This window comes from Nuphar pumila, chromosome 7, assembly GCF_984573655.1.
Source record: "Nuphar pumila chromosome 7, dmNupPumi1.hap1.1, whole genome shotgun sequence".
Lineage (NCBI taxonomy): Eukaryota > Viridiplantae > Streptophyta > Magnoliopsida > Nymphaeales > Nymphaeaceae > Nuphar > Nuphar pumila.
This window is the reverse complement of record NC_143255.1, coordinates 130,814,401-130,828,459: the sequence shown is the minus strand read 5'-3', so window position 1 is coordinate 130,828,459 and position 14,059 is coordinate 130,814,401. Positions and strand designations below refer to the sequence as shown.

At 40.2% G+C, this 14,059-nt stretch overlaps 1 protein-coding gene across 1 annotated transcript; it reads right to left on the bottom strand.

Annotated features, from left to right (window-relative positions):
- Window positions 1-13,433: 13,433 nt before the first annotated feature.
- LOC149833557 (flowering-promoting factor 1-like protein 1) lies at window positions 13,434-13,769 on the bottom strand. Its single transcript, XM_090012890.1, has one exon. It carries the CDS (start codon window positions 13,767-13,769, stop codon window positions 13,434-13,436), a length of 336 nt encoding a protein of 111 aa, XP_089869016.1.
- Between the last annotated feature and the right edge of the window lie 290 nt (window positions 13,770-14,059).

Below are 14,059 nucleotides of genomic sequence, written 5' to 3'. Positions count from 1 at the left end.
TCCGGCGTGGAGATCCAATGACAGACCCGATCCAAATCCATTTTTGGATGGATCGAGTCTGCTGTTGATTCTTGGATCTGACCCGAACCCAGAATGGTTTTGGGTCTGGGTCGGATCCGAAAAGAATCAGGTCTCTCTCGGACTGGGTCTGACTCGGGTCCATTTAGAACCGGGTTCGATCCGGATCCATTAAGAGTCGGGTCCGACCCAGGTCCGTTTCAAACCGGGTCTAACCCGGGGTCTGTTTCGGACCAGGTCTAACCCGGGTTCTGTTCGGTCTGGGTCCGACCCATATCAAGTATGGGTCGGGTCAGACCCGGATCCCATTTGAACTGGGTCGGATCCATGTTAAGTAGGATCAAAACACTATTAAGACTGAATCGGATCAGGAATCTGATCCGACCCCTTCCAGAATCGGTTCAGAGCCATTTTTGATCGATTCTTTCTAGTTTTCTACCGGTTCCGAGATGTTGAGACCCCGTTTTCATAAATATAAGGAGATACAGGGATTTTGGCATACTGTTATAGGGTTTTATGAACTTTTGTTCATATTAAGTATCAGTTTATAAGGTTTAGAACCGGTTCAGACCCTTAGATGACTGGTTCAGGGCGATTTCAGACCGATTCAGAGTGCTTTTAGACCGGTTCCTACTTGAGGACCCTTAGTTTTACCCATATAAGCATGATTTTGTTATTTTTTCATGCTTTATAAAGTATTTATTTTGAATAATGCATGACTTATGCATGTTAATTCATGTATTTTGCGTTGGTTAAGTTATGCATTATGGTTTTTAAGCATGAATTGTAACTAAATTCATGACAATTAATTTATGCATATTTGTTGAAGTATAAACTAATATTATGTCATGAATATACATGCATTAAAATGTGTGTATGAGCGTGCTCCATAATACGAATAAGTTTTTCGGTAAAAGATCTTGATTGACCGATTCATATAATCACCAAAGTGATCTGAGTCGTGTTAATTAAGGATTCTTTGGACCGTATTAAGATTCGTTATTATGATTGTGTGTAAATTTATGAAACATCAATTCTACCCAAAGGTAGGTCGTTGTGTTCCAAATTTACACAGGGTGTGATAGTAGATGTGTATTTCAGCCCATGAAGTATGTTTGTACCCAAAGGTACAATGCTGAATTGCCTCTGGATTCATGATCTACTAGTTTCACCAACTGAAGTCAATTCCTTAAGAATTGAAGAGACGGAACAATTATAACTATTATCGTTTTCACCAAAGTAAAATGATAATGGCTCAACTATGCATGTCTCAGAAAAGGTAAAAATAAAGGGTCTCACTTTTACCTTTTCAACACGAGTCTCGTCTGAGCAATAATAGTAATGTATTTCCGTTTTCATTTCTTGTTTTATCAGGTTCCTTCCATATCGACGGTTCAAGTAATATCCCTATCTTAGATGGATCAAATTTTTCTGATTGAAAAGAAATCATGTTATTTACTTTGGGCTATATGGATTTAGATCTGACCCTTAGAATTGACGAACCTCCCACTCTTATAGAGCAGAGTACAGCCGATCAGAAGGCTGCCTCTGAGAAGTGGGAGCGCTCGAATAGACTTAGCATGTTGCTTTTGCAATCTCGAGTGACTAAGAATATTCAAGGCACCATTCCTCATTATAGGACTGTTAAGAAATTTCTGGGAGCCATTGAGGCTCAGTTCGTCACTTCTAATAAGGCAAGGGCCAATACACTCATGTCCAAATTAGTGTCTATGAAATATGTTGGTGGCAGTCACATCCGACAACACATTTTGGAAATGAGGAATATTGCGACTCAACTGAATGACATGAAGTTCGTCATCTTTGACTCCTTCTTAGTCCATATGATCTTAATCTCGTTACCTACTGAGTATGGACCTTTTAAAATCTCCTACAACACACATAATGATGAGTGGTCTTTTAATGACCTCTTGGTCAAGTGTGTTGAGGAAGAGGAGAGATTGAAGGGTGAGAGGGTGTCAAGTGCACATATGACCTCTCATAAGGATAAACAGAGGTCAAGGTCAAAGAAAAACTCATTCAAAAGGAAGAATCAGAAGAGAGCCACTGGGGAGAGCTCAAACTCTCAGACGAAAGCTAAATCCCAGTTAGGAGACCCTTCTATAAAGTGTTTCTTCTGTAAAAAGAAAGGGCATAAGAAGGTGGATTGTTTGAAGTACAAGAAGTAGCTCGAAAATAAAGGTAATAGGTCATTCGTTTCTCATGAGTGCAATCTAATTCATGAAAAACATGTTTTTCTAAATCAAAGCCTCTTTTTAGAAATTTTTGAAAATCTATCAGACACTTTTTGAAAATTAGTGTTTTAACCTAATTACATCATTATATATAGGATTTTTTCAGCATGAGGAGATGTTTTTTCCCTCTGGAGAAAACGCCCCCTTTGCTCCCTCCCTCGCTTCTCTTTCTCCCTTGTTTTCGATCATTGTCGATTTCTCCTCCCCTCTTCTTCTTCTTCTTCTTTCTATTTTTCTCTTCACATCCAATCCATCATCGACAACCGTTCTTTTCGTCGGAGAGGCGTGCGTTCAACTAGGATTAACCATCTTCTCTTCTCATCCAATCCGTCGGAAGCGGATCGTCAGGTTTGCTTATTTTTCTCTTGTTTCACCGTAGATCTAGTTTTGCATTGCATAAAGCATAGCCTGGCATGTAGTTTTGTTAGATCTTCATATCATCTGCATATTTAGTTTAGTTTAGCTTAGATTAGTTTCTTGCATCTAAAAAAAAAAGAAAAATATGTTTTATTTTGATTGTTTAGCCGTTTCGTGATTTATGAATAGAAAATTCTTGATTTAAGTAGATCGTAGTTTTAATATAGGGTTTATATTTTGTTTTCTTGATTTGTGATTAGTTTTAGATTAGTTTAGGATTAGATTTAGTTTAGGAAAGTTTGTAGCATGTTTTCATTGGTTATTGTTTTTAGATCAAGTAATTAAAATTCATTTTTTATTGGCCGATTAGTTTTTTTTTCGTGTTCTGAAAATTGGTTTTGACGTTAAGTAGAGTTGAATATTTGCTAGGTTGTTTTTAATATCAGGGTAGATTAGTTAATGTTAACTTTACTTCCAGATTTTAATTTCGGTACTTAGTCAGAAAATAATGTAATTTAGTGATTATCATTTTTTATTAGATTCAACAAATAGCCAAATTAGCTTAGTGTAATTGTTATTTCTGATTTTAATTAGCTATTTTGTTTCACGCAAATCCTGCTTTACATTGACTATAATAGTTTTGAATTTAATTTAGTGTCATTAGAATTAATTTGTTAGTTTAGCATTTTAATTATTTAGATTAGAATAAAATAGTTTAGCCAAGTTGCACTTTTTATCAATTATCAATTTCTTAGAATAGTGGATATTACTTTCATTTAGGCATGTTTTGTTGTAGATGATTTTTGTGTAATTCCGTTATTTAGTTTAAAACTCTGTCACGTTATTTAATTAGCTTTGTTCAGATGTTTTTATTGGTCTTGCATAGTTAGTTTTGTTAACATAGCAACAGTCGATTCTTGTCCTTTAGCTTATTAATTAAGTAGATAACATTAGCTCTAGATCTTTGTCAAGTAAGTAGTTTGTTTTGAATTAACGTACAACATATAGGTAGTCGTTTCTTTAGTTTGTTATGAACTTTTGTCATTAAGCTAATTAGTTATTCTTTTCGTTAGATTGATTCTTAGTTTGTTACATTAGTAACTAGTTCTTGATTTCTTGTTAGTTAAGTTGTTTTGCTATTTTGTCTTCTAGTGTTAGGTTGTTATATTAGTTTGTTCATAGTTAGTTTATGTTATTAGTTTAGTTTTAGCTAGTTTAATTCTTGTTCTTGCTGATTTATTTTGTTCATTAGTTATTAGATTTCTTCTTTAGTATTCATCGTATTGCTTTGTTTCTTATTTTTGTTTCTTGCAGGGAAGCATTTGGACGTGCGGTGAGCCCCTTTTCGGCCGCCTGAAGTGCCCTCTGAAGTCCCTTTAGGCCCTCAAAAGTACCCTCAAGGAGCCCTCAAAAGAAAGAAAGAGAAACACAACAGAAGATAAACGAGAAGAGGGAACAAAAGACTCAAGCACTGAAGATTTTTCTTTTATTTTTAGATTAGGATTTTATTTATTTTATTTATTAATTGAGTCTGTAATAAAACCATTTATTTATTTGTTTAAGCCCTCTGCAGGGGCAACACTTTCTTGTTTATTTAGTTAATTAATCTTTTATTTTTGAAGGCAATAAAGCATAATTTAGATTATGTGCTTGAATACAAAGTATTTCTCGTTCCCTGAGTTTGACCCAGACTCCACCACTTGTGCGAGCCAATTTTTAGATTTTTTGTGTTTGGATTTCACTTTATTTTGTTTAAAAATATTATTTTAAAAATCATTTTCATAAAACTCACACCAAGTAGTGGGCTCAAAATTTACTATGATGGGTCCCGGTCAAAGATATTGGACATGTTCGTCAGATACAAAAACCCAGAGGAGTAAATAGCAAATGTGGTTCAAGCCATCTAGTATGCCTATGACCAAAAGTTTGTCTAGCAACTTGTGATCTGTAACAAAGAGTGGTTCACTCTCATCTTGCAGTACTTTTTTCTCGTCTACGAGGCTACGCCATCCTTTCCTATCCATGAAGGGACGACCCCGAGAAAACACAATCACATGTTTCTCATAGAAGGCCTCTCCAATGAGAACCAATTTGACTACTGAAATCTGACTGCCACGGTGGTTCACAATGAAAAACAAAGAAAAGGAGGAAGAAAACCTTGCAATGCCTACTCTGCTCCCCGCATGGCTAGAACGTCGACGCGCCATGCGCTGGCTACTACTAGCATCAGGGGATCAATGACAACCCAAGCTCGACACAAAGTACCCACTGCCAACAGAAGCCCATCAAAAAATCCAAGAACCATTGCCGATGTGAGTATCCCTCTAACGTGCGGTTGCTAGAGAGGGACAATCGTAGAGGAGCAACTGAGCTCGATGGAACTGCCAGAAGTGTTGCAGCAGCAAGAAGAAAAAAAGAAGAAAGGAGGAGCAATAGAGGGCACTGTGACCCTTTGCTATAGTCGTGGTTCTCTGCTGAGTGCATAGGCTGATTGAGTCGCGGGACCACCAACGTTGCAAGAAGGAGACCACCTAATCCTCTAAACAAGCTCATTGAGCAAGGCTTGCACAAAGTTGTAGCTGAGTACAAAGAATGGGCCAACCAACTCGTCTGCAATGATACAGGCCGATGGTGTGTTGGATCGAAAATCTTCTGGCGGAGATGATCGATCGGCCCTTTGATCTTAGAAACTCCACCTGAGCACATCTTGGATTCTTGCTCATCATCACCATTCTTTCGGCGACCAGACCGACGAAGTCACGATTGCGAACAAACTAACAGAGAAGGAAAACAAAGACGATGAGGAAGATGACTGCAACTCGGTCCCCCTACCCTCATACAGCAAGTACGAGGGGAAGCCGTCCCAACGCCTGCCATAGAGCATCACCGAAAATGTGATTATGGTGAGGGCTACCTCGGTTGTAGAGTTTTTTATTTGTCGATAGGATCGTGGCTGCTGGCGTCAAGGGCGGAGGAGACCCGCTAGATGGTGGTGGTGCTCGGTTGATGAGCAGTGAAGCACCGGGAGCAAAGGAACTGCTGAAGGCGATTCAGCTGGTAGTGGGTGGAGAAGATCCCCCAATGGAAGATAAACTTAGATTTTTTTTTCTTTTGTGAAATAGATGGCATTTCAATTCTGGATTTTCTAAGTTTATCTTCTACTGGGGGATCTTCTCCACCCATTACCAGCTGAACTGCCTCCGGTAGTTCCTTCGCTCACGGGTGCTTCGTCGCTCATCAACCGAGCACCACCACCATCTAGCGGGTCTCCTCTGCCCATGACGTTGACAACCATGATCCTACCAACAAATAAAAAACTCTAGGACCGTAGTAGCCCTCACCAGAATCACATTTTTGGTGACGCTCTATGGCAGGTGTTGGGACGACTTCCCCTCGTACTCGCTGTATGAGGGTAGAGGGACCGAGTCGTAGTCGTCTTCCTCGTTGTCTCTGTTTTCCTTCTCTGTTAGTTTGTTCACAACTGTGACTTCGTCGGCCTCGCCACCAGAAGAATGGTGATGATGAGCATGAATCTGAGATGTACTTAGGTGGAGCTTCCAAGATCGAAGGGCCGATCGATCATCTCCGTCAGGAGATTTTCAATCTAACACACCACCGGCCTGTATCGTCGCGGACGAGTTGGTCGACCCATTCTCTATACTTGGCTAGAACTTTGTGCAGGCCTTGCTCGATGAACTTGTTTAGAAGATTATGTGGTCTCCTTCCTGCAACGCCGGTGGTATCGTGACTCAATCAACCTCTACACTCGGCAGAGAACCACGACTACAGTAGAGGGTCACGGTGCCCTTTGTTGCTCCTCCCTTTTTCTTTTATTTATTTATTTATTTTTTCTTCTTGTTGCCGCAGCACTTCGGGCAGTTCCATCGGACTTAGCCGCTCCTCTACGACTGTCCCTCTCTGGCAACCACACGTCAGAGGGATACTCACAGCGGCAATGGTTCCTGGATTTTCTGATGGGCTTCTGTTGGCAGTGGGTACTCTCTGTTAAGCTTGGGTTGTCATTGATCCCCCAGTGATGGTAGTAGCCAGTGCATGGCTCACCAACGTTCTAGCCATGCGAGGAGCAGGGTAGGCATTGCAAGGTTTTCTTCCTCTTTTTCTTTGTTTTTCATTGTGAACCACCATGGTAGTCAGGTTTTGGTAGTCAAACTGGTTCTCGTTGGAGAGGCCTTCTATGAGAAACCTATGATCGTGTTTTCTCAGGGTCGTCCCTTCGTGGATAGGAAGGAATGTGCAGCCTCATAGACAAGAACAAAGTACTGCAAGATGAGACAACACCGCTACAGATCACAGGTTGCTAGACGAACTTTTGGTCACAGACATACGAGACGGCCTGAACCACATTTGCTACTTACTCCTCCAGATTGTTTGTATCTGACGAACATGTCCAATATCTTCGACCGCGATCCATCATAGTAAATTTTGAGCCCACTACCCCACTACCGATTTCCAACATTCAGATCCTGACGCCCAGGTGGAGAGTTCACAGTAGATTTGTGCAACCTCATCAATCCTGGGTGAGAGGTGTTCGAAAAGGAGGGGTTTCCCTGCAGAGAGGCAAATTGGGGATGATGAGATATGGCAGCATTGGTGGGAGAGTCTTCAAGGACGCCAAGAGAGTAGGAACAAAGACTCTCTCTCTCTCTCTCTCTCTCTCTCTCTCTCTCTCTCTCTCTCTCTCTCTCTCTCTCTCTCTCTCTCTCTCCCTATTTTTTTTTAATCATCATCATTGTCGTAGCTTCTCCTCTTCCAGTAGCACCTTTGACCTAGCTCAATTGTTCTTGGGTTTTTCTGAAGGGCAGTATCAACGATGAGAATATGCATACACCAGAACCTAGCTCTGATACTACTGAAGCATCTAGGATCGAGGTGTGCACAGGAAGAGATGAGGAGTGAGAATTGATTAACGGCCTGCCATTGCAGCAGAACACTTTAGAGGTTCAATTCTCACTCCTCATCTCTTCCGATGCACACCCCGATCCTAGATCCTTCACTAAGTGACTGAGTGATTGCCCCGAACATTTGATCCCATTTCAATGGGCTTCGGGTGATCGTTTCGTCATAAATAGAGATGTGTCAAATCGGATAGAGAGTCGGATTAAGAACCTGATGCAAAAAAAACAAAAAATGAATTTCACCAGTTATCTAGCCAAACATAAAGCTCTTTACTGAATCAAAATATATGGAGGATCCGTCCCTAATCTTAGATACACTGGTTCATTGTTGGCTTTTTTACGTAGAAAGTCAGGAAGACCGTTTCTGAAAATCTACAGATTGATACCGAACGCGGAAGCTACTCTAGATTATCTAATAGTATCTAAGAAGCTATTTGTTTGGGTTGGTTTTAACAAGCTCGGGTTTAGGTTTAAATTAAGGTCTTCAGGTATAGGGTTATAAAGGTCAACAATGGGTTGAGGATCCAATATAAGAGATTTGGATTAAGACATAGTTTTGGATTCAAATCTTCTTGAATTCGATCTGAGTAGCGAGATGGGCTCTAAGGCAGGCTTGTCTGGATTAGATTTTGATTGGGTTTGAGTAATTTTGGGAATGAGGGGAGATAGGTGGTTGCAGATCATCATCGTATGTTAATACCTCTTCAATACGTAATGTCACTTGAATCGTGTGTTCCAAGGATGTAACTTGGGAACGGTTCGATTTAATAACCTAGACGAAGCTGCAACCTAGAAATATATATGTTCAACTGTTGTCGCTTGGATATTGGCTTCATACTTAAGATAATAAAATTCTTCAGTATAATCTGAAACAGATTTAGAATCTTGAGAAGTAAGCAATATTGCGCATATGCTCGATCCGCTTCAACACCTCTGTGGGCCTTATATATATGGGTTAGGTCATACTGGATCAACTTGCGGCTTATGTTGGACTTTAATAAGATCGGATCCTGGGACTTGTGGGTTGTTTTGGGTTTGGGCCAGTTGTGGTTTGGATAGGTATGAGATCGGGTGTGAGTAGGATCTGGTTGGGTTGGGTTGGGTAGGTATTTGGGTCTAAAATCAATTTTAGGGTTTTACATGAGGGTTTTGGTTCATTTTGGATTGGGTTATTTGTGTTTGAAACTGGGTGAAAAGGGTTTTGGGTCAGTTTAGGGTCCAACACATGGTTGTTCTGTGTTGGATATGGATCATAAAGGTTGGGCTGGTTCTAGGTTTGGATATATGGAATGAGTCATGTAAGGTAAGGCTGGCAATCTTTTTTGGGGTGAAGGAGCAGGGACGAACCGGTTGGCACAATATCTAGGAAAATGCTAAAAATTGAAAAAGGAAATGCAAGAAAAAATATAAATAATAAGAAATCCAATTAAACTGGGAATATTCTCATATTCAACTCTGTCTCATCCTCTAGATCTTTCATCTTCTTAAAGAAGATTTTTTAACTCTGATAAAAACAACTTCACTATTAAGATAACCTTCTAAAAAGATAAAATCTATCAAATGCAATTATCCAAATACAAAATAAAAATCTAAAATACAAATAAACACGAGTCTTTCTGCTATGCTCCTGCATCACTCTTGCATACTTGTGCATTAAACTGTCTTTTAAACCGTTAAAAACCAAACTTGGTTATCTCCCATCACTACAACAACTACGTCTTCACCCCAAAACAATTGGGGTCGGCGATATGAACCAAAAAAGAAAATCATTCTGGGTCTTCCACATGAATTATTCTCCTCCAATCATTTCTATCCAATGCCATGTCCTCGGTGAGGTTCAAAACATTCATATCCTTTGCTATTATCTCCATCCATGTCTTCCTAGGCCTACTCCGACCTCTTTTAACTAATATATTTTACCATTTCTCCATCCTTCTAACTGGAGCATCATTAGGCCTTCGCCGAATATGTCCAAACTACCGTAAATTATTCTCTCTCATCTTATTTTCAATGGGTGCAACGCCTACCTTCTTACGTATTTCCTCGTTCTGAATCTTATCTTTTATTGTATTTCCGCACATCCATCTAAGCATACACATCTCAGCTACACTCATTTTTTGAATATGATGTCTCTTGGCAGCCCCACATTCCGTACCATATAATAAAACGGGCCTAATAGTCATCCTATAAAACTTTTCCTTCAACCACAATGGCATTCTACGATCCCACAACACTCTAGTTGCACTTTTCCATTTCATCCACCCAACCTTTATCCTATGATTTACATCTCCATCAATTTCTCCATACTTTTGAATGATAGATCCCAAATATTTGAAACAATCATCCACCTGTATTTCTTGCTCACCAAGCTTCACTACACTCTCATCACTACTTCGTTGCTTACTAAACTGACATTGCATATATTCTGTCTTTCTCTTACTCAACTTAAAACCTCTTGCTTCCAATGGTTGTCTCCATAATTCTAATTTAGCATTAACCCCAGCTCTAGACTCATCAATCAAAACAATATCATTAGCAAACAACATACACCAGGACATATTTTCTTGAATTGATCTCGTAAACTCATCCATCACTATAGCAAATAGGAAAGGGCTTAAAGCAGATTCTTGATGTATACCAACAGTTATAGGAAAATTGGTTGTCACCCCTCCACAAGTGCGGACATTGGTTACTACTCCTTCATACATATCTTTAATTATACTAATGTACTTGAGAGAAATACCTGTCTTCATCATTGTCCACCAGAGAACGTCCCTAGGTACTCTATCGTATGCCTTCTCCAAATCAATAAAAACCATATGCAAATCTTTGTTCCTCTCTCTATTATCTCTCATCACTACGATGGACAAAAATCATTAGTTGGTTAATGAAAAGACCCTTTTGTCTACATTGAGACAATAAGTGCCACTTTTGTTTTATTTTTTTCGTTTCTTATCCAAGATGTAGGGAAAGCTATGTCAGAAGAATATGTCACTTGTGTCCAAGGGTTATGAGTTATGACATGTTCATACTCACAATTTTACATTTTTTAATGGTTTTTGGTAGCAATACTTATTGCACATACTTTGTCAGAGACAAACATTGGTTGTGCATACTTGAACTTATCGAACCTATTTCGCGAGTTAGAACGAGCTCTTTAAGAGCATGTTTGATCGCGCGTTTCGTGCATCGTGCAGGACACAAATGCCATTTTTCCCATGTTTTTGAACAAACAGCTCATCTGGTTTCCCAATCCCATTTAGGACGTGCATGTTTTATGGAAAGGGCACACGCGAAGGCACGAGATAAACAAACTTGAAAATGGTTTTAAAAATAGGTACTCGTAGCTAAGGGTGTCAACGGACAGACCTAGATTTGAGCCAAATTTTTGGGTATGGTATTTGGTCCGAACCTGGGTTTATTATAAGAGAAATCATACCCAGGTCCAATAAAAACTATATGAACCAGACCTGGACCATACCCAGTAAATTAATATTTTTTATCATTTTTACATTGAAAAATTGCGGGTCTTAATCGAAACTCAGATTAGGGCCGGGTCTAGTATAAAATTTCACAAACTATACCAGATCCATCTATTAATTGGACCTTCGGATCTGGACTTGGGTCTTAATCGGGTCTTCTTATTTGTCACCATACCTGGACCCTATAGGGTCTCATCTCGGTAAACCCGATCCATCGACACCCTACTCTCAGCTCTCTTAATTCTGCCACCAGCTGTAAAATCTTTTCCCTCCAAATTCCCTTTCGTCAACTCTTAAACCTCTGGCTGTGAGCATCTGGTGGCATCACCTGATGGAAACTTGACTTTTAGGTCACCTTCTACTTATATATATATATATATATATATATATATATATTCTTTTCTTTTTTGAAAAGTAAGTTGGGGTTAAGCAGACCCTCACCGGTCATTATTCAACATACCACACTGGGTTTTGAACCTGCAATGTCCCACCACAAGGAGACAGCTCCTACCAACCAGGTGGAGCCCCCCTTGGTTTATATATATCTCTCTCATTGTTCCCTTGCGACTTACATTGTACAGTTGTGCTTAGAGTTTGTTTTGCTTTTATTGAGCCTGATGTAAGCTGCCCAGTTCAGGTGAATCAATACCCCGAAGGGACAACCTGTATACTTGAACTATAACAACCTACGGGCAAAATTGTGAATGAAGTAAATGCATTGAGCTTTCTTTTGTTCACCCTCATTGTTATTGCTTCTTGTGATTGCAATTTCTCTCCCTATGTTCTCTCTTGCTCTCTTGCACTCTGATTACAAGCTTTCACGATCGGCAAGTGAGCTGACAAGTAGGCTTGTGGCGGTGAGGATGGTGGTGAGGAGGGACCGTCGCGCTGCACTGACCTATTGAAGGAAATAGGCCTGTGACATTCATAGTGAAATAGAAAAAAAAAACACTAAATTCCTTTGATTAAGATGCCTTAAGGGCCCAGCATTACTTACCTAGAGGTGGGGAATGAGTCAAGCCACTCGTTCATCTTATAAAGTTATATTCCTACTCAAAACATGATTGGCAAGCAAAACATGAACTATAGGTTCCACATGAAATGCTCTCATGTGATTGGCTGTGTCAAATAGCCATGGCACTTAGCTACTCTTTGGATCCTCTCTGTCAGTTTAAACTTATTGCTTGCAAACCGATAAGGAGAGAGGTTATGCTGAACATGAGCAAAATGCTCATGCCAACATCGTGGCCGTCTGATTGCTTTTTGGATTAATGCCATGTAGCATATAACTGTACGTTCTGTTAACTTTTTAAAATACAAAACTGACGGCCAGGCATGAGCAAAAAAGCTCATGTTCAGTTAGGAAGGACATCACAGAGGAGTGTAAATTGTTTATATTATTTGAACAATCTAGCCAAAAAACAAAGGCGTAGCTAGGGGGGTTGGGGGGGGGGGGGGTGCAGGACTGGGCTGTAACCCAGTCCTGCCTCTCGAAACAGTTAATTTTTTTTTTTTAAAGCCCAGCCCTGATTCCATATGAAATAGATTTTTATCCATTTTTGTAGCCCAGCCCAGTCCTAGCCTAGCCCTGACTGCAGCAAATAGTTTGATTTGTCCATATGAAATAGATTTTTATTAATAATTGTAGCCATTTTTTATTTTATCTCAAAAAAATTAGGGGTCGCTGCCCCCAACCCCCGACTATCGCACAAATACATTTTTTTTTTTTGCTACACCCCTGTTCCCCCCCCCCCCCCCCCCACATGAATCCTAGCTACGCCCCTGCCAGAAAAGAATACTAAGTTTAATGTGGTAATGATGGCGAGAAATCAAAGAAGAAATAGATCATGGAGGAAATAAGATGAGCAAGACGGAAGTTTTCAGCAATAGAACTAGACCATGAATTTGCTTAGTAAACGATCAGCAACATTAAATCAAACAATTTCCTTTGATTCTAAATATAAAACCCGGAAGGTCATGCTGAGCATGAGCATTTTTTGCTCATGCCAACATCGTGGCCGTTCGTTTTGTATTTTAAAATGTTAAACGGAACAGTTATATATTACGTGATATTCATCCAAAATGCAAACAGACGGCCACGATGTTGGCATGAGCAAAAAGCTCATGTTCAGCTTGACCTGATCTGCTTCCCACTCATATACACTTCATGGGAATTTCTTCACGTGACTCTCTCTCACCAAGGTTTTGGCATTCGTTGAGAAAAAAAGCAAAATGGTAAAAGATGGAAAGCATCTAATTGACATGGAAATCTTATATTGAGCAGGAGAGGAAAAACAAAAAAAAAAAAGGGAAAAAGAGGCCAAAAACAGGATAGCAAACCATAGACTCGAAGTATTTTACAGGAAAAGAAAGATGGCAAGCAAAATAGTGAGAGTCAGTGAGCGAGATCACATCTCCTTCACCACAAAGAAGCTACGGTTCTTAACGACGATGTCATACATATGGATGGACTTGAACCTGTTGAAGTCCTTGGGGAGAGTGATGAGGTGAATGGAAGAGGCTTTGTGGAACTGCAGCATCTCCGGGTCGTCGTAGTAACGCTCCCACCCTATGGAGGCGAGCTTCCTCTCAAGCGACTCGTAGGATGTGATGACCTCACCGGTGGGTATGTGCATCAAGACTGCCTTTCTTGTTGCTCCGAGCTCAGACCCATCGATGGGCTCAATGTGTGGGTTCGAGACCAACCGAGCCACCCCATTCCTAAACACCCACACACCTGACATTGTCCCTCTCTCTCTCTCTCTCTCTCTCTCTCTCTCTCTCTCTCTCTCTCTCTCTCTCTCTCTCTCTCTCTCTCTAGCCCAAATCTAACAATTGTTGAAAGACCTTAGAGTTTGATGGAGCACTATGAGAGGAAAAGAGTGTGGAGGGTAGGGTTTATATAGAGGAGAGGTGTACATCTAGCTGTGTAGTAGGAAGCCCCACGAGAGTTTGAACGGTGGGGGTGATACTTTGCACTTGCAGCATTTGGAGGCTAAAGAGAGGGGCACTTTTCATAGAATACAGACAGCGA

Coding starts and splice junctions, on each gene's coding strand:
- LOC149833557 (XM_090012890.1), bottom strand. CDS start 13,769: ATGTCAGGTGTGTGGGTGTTTAGGAATGGGGTGGCTCGGTTGGTCTCG.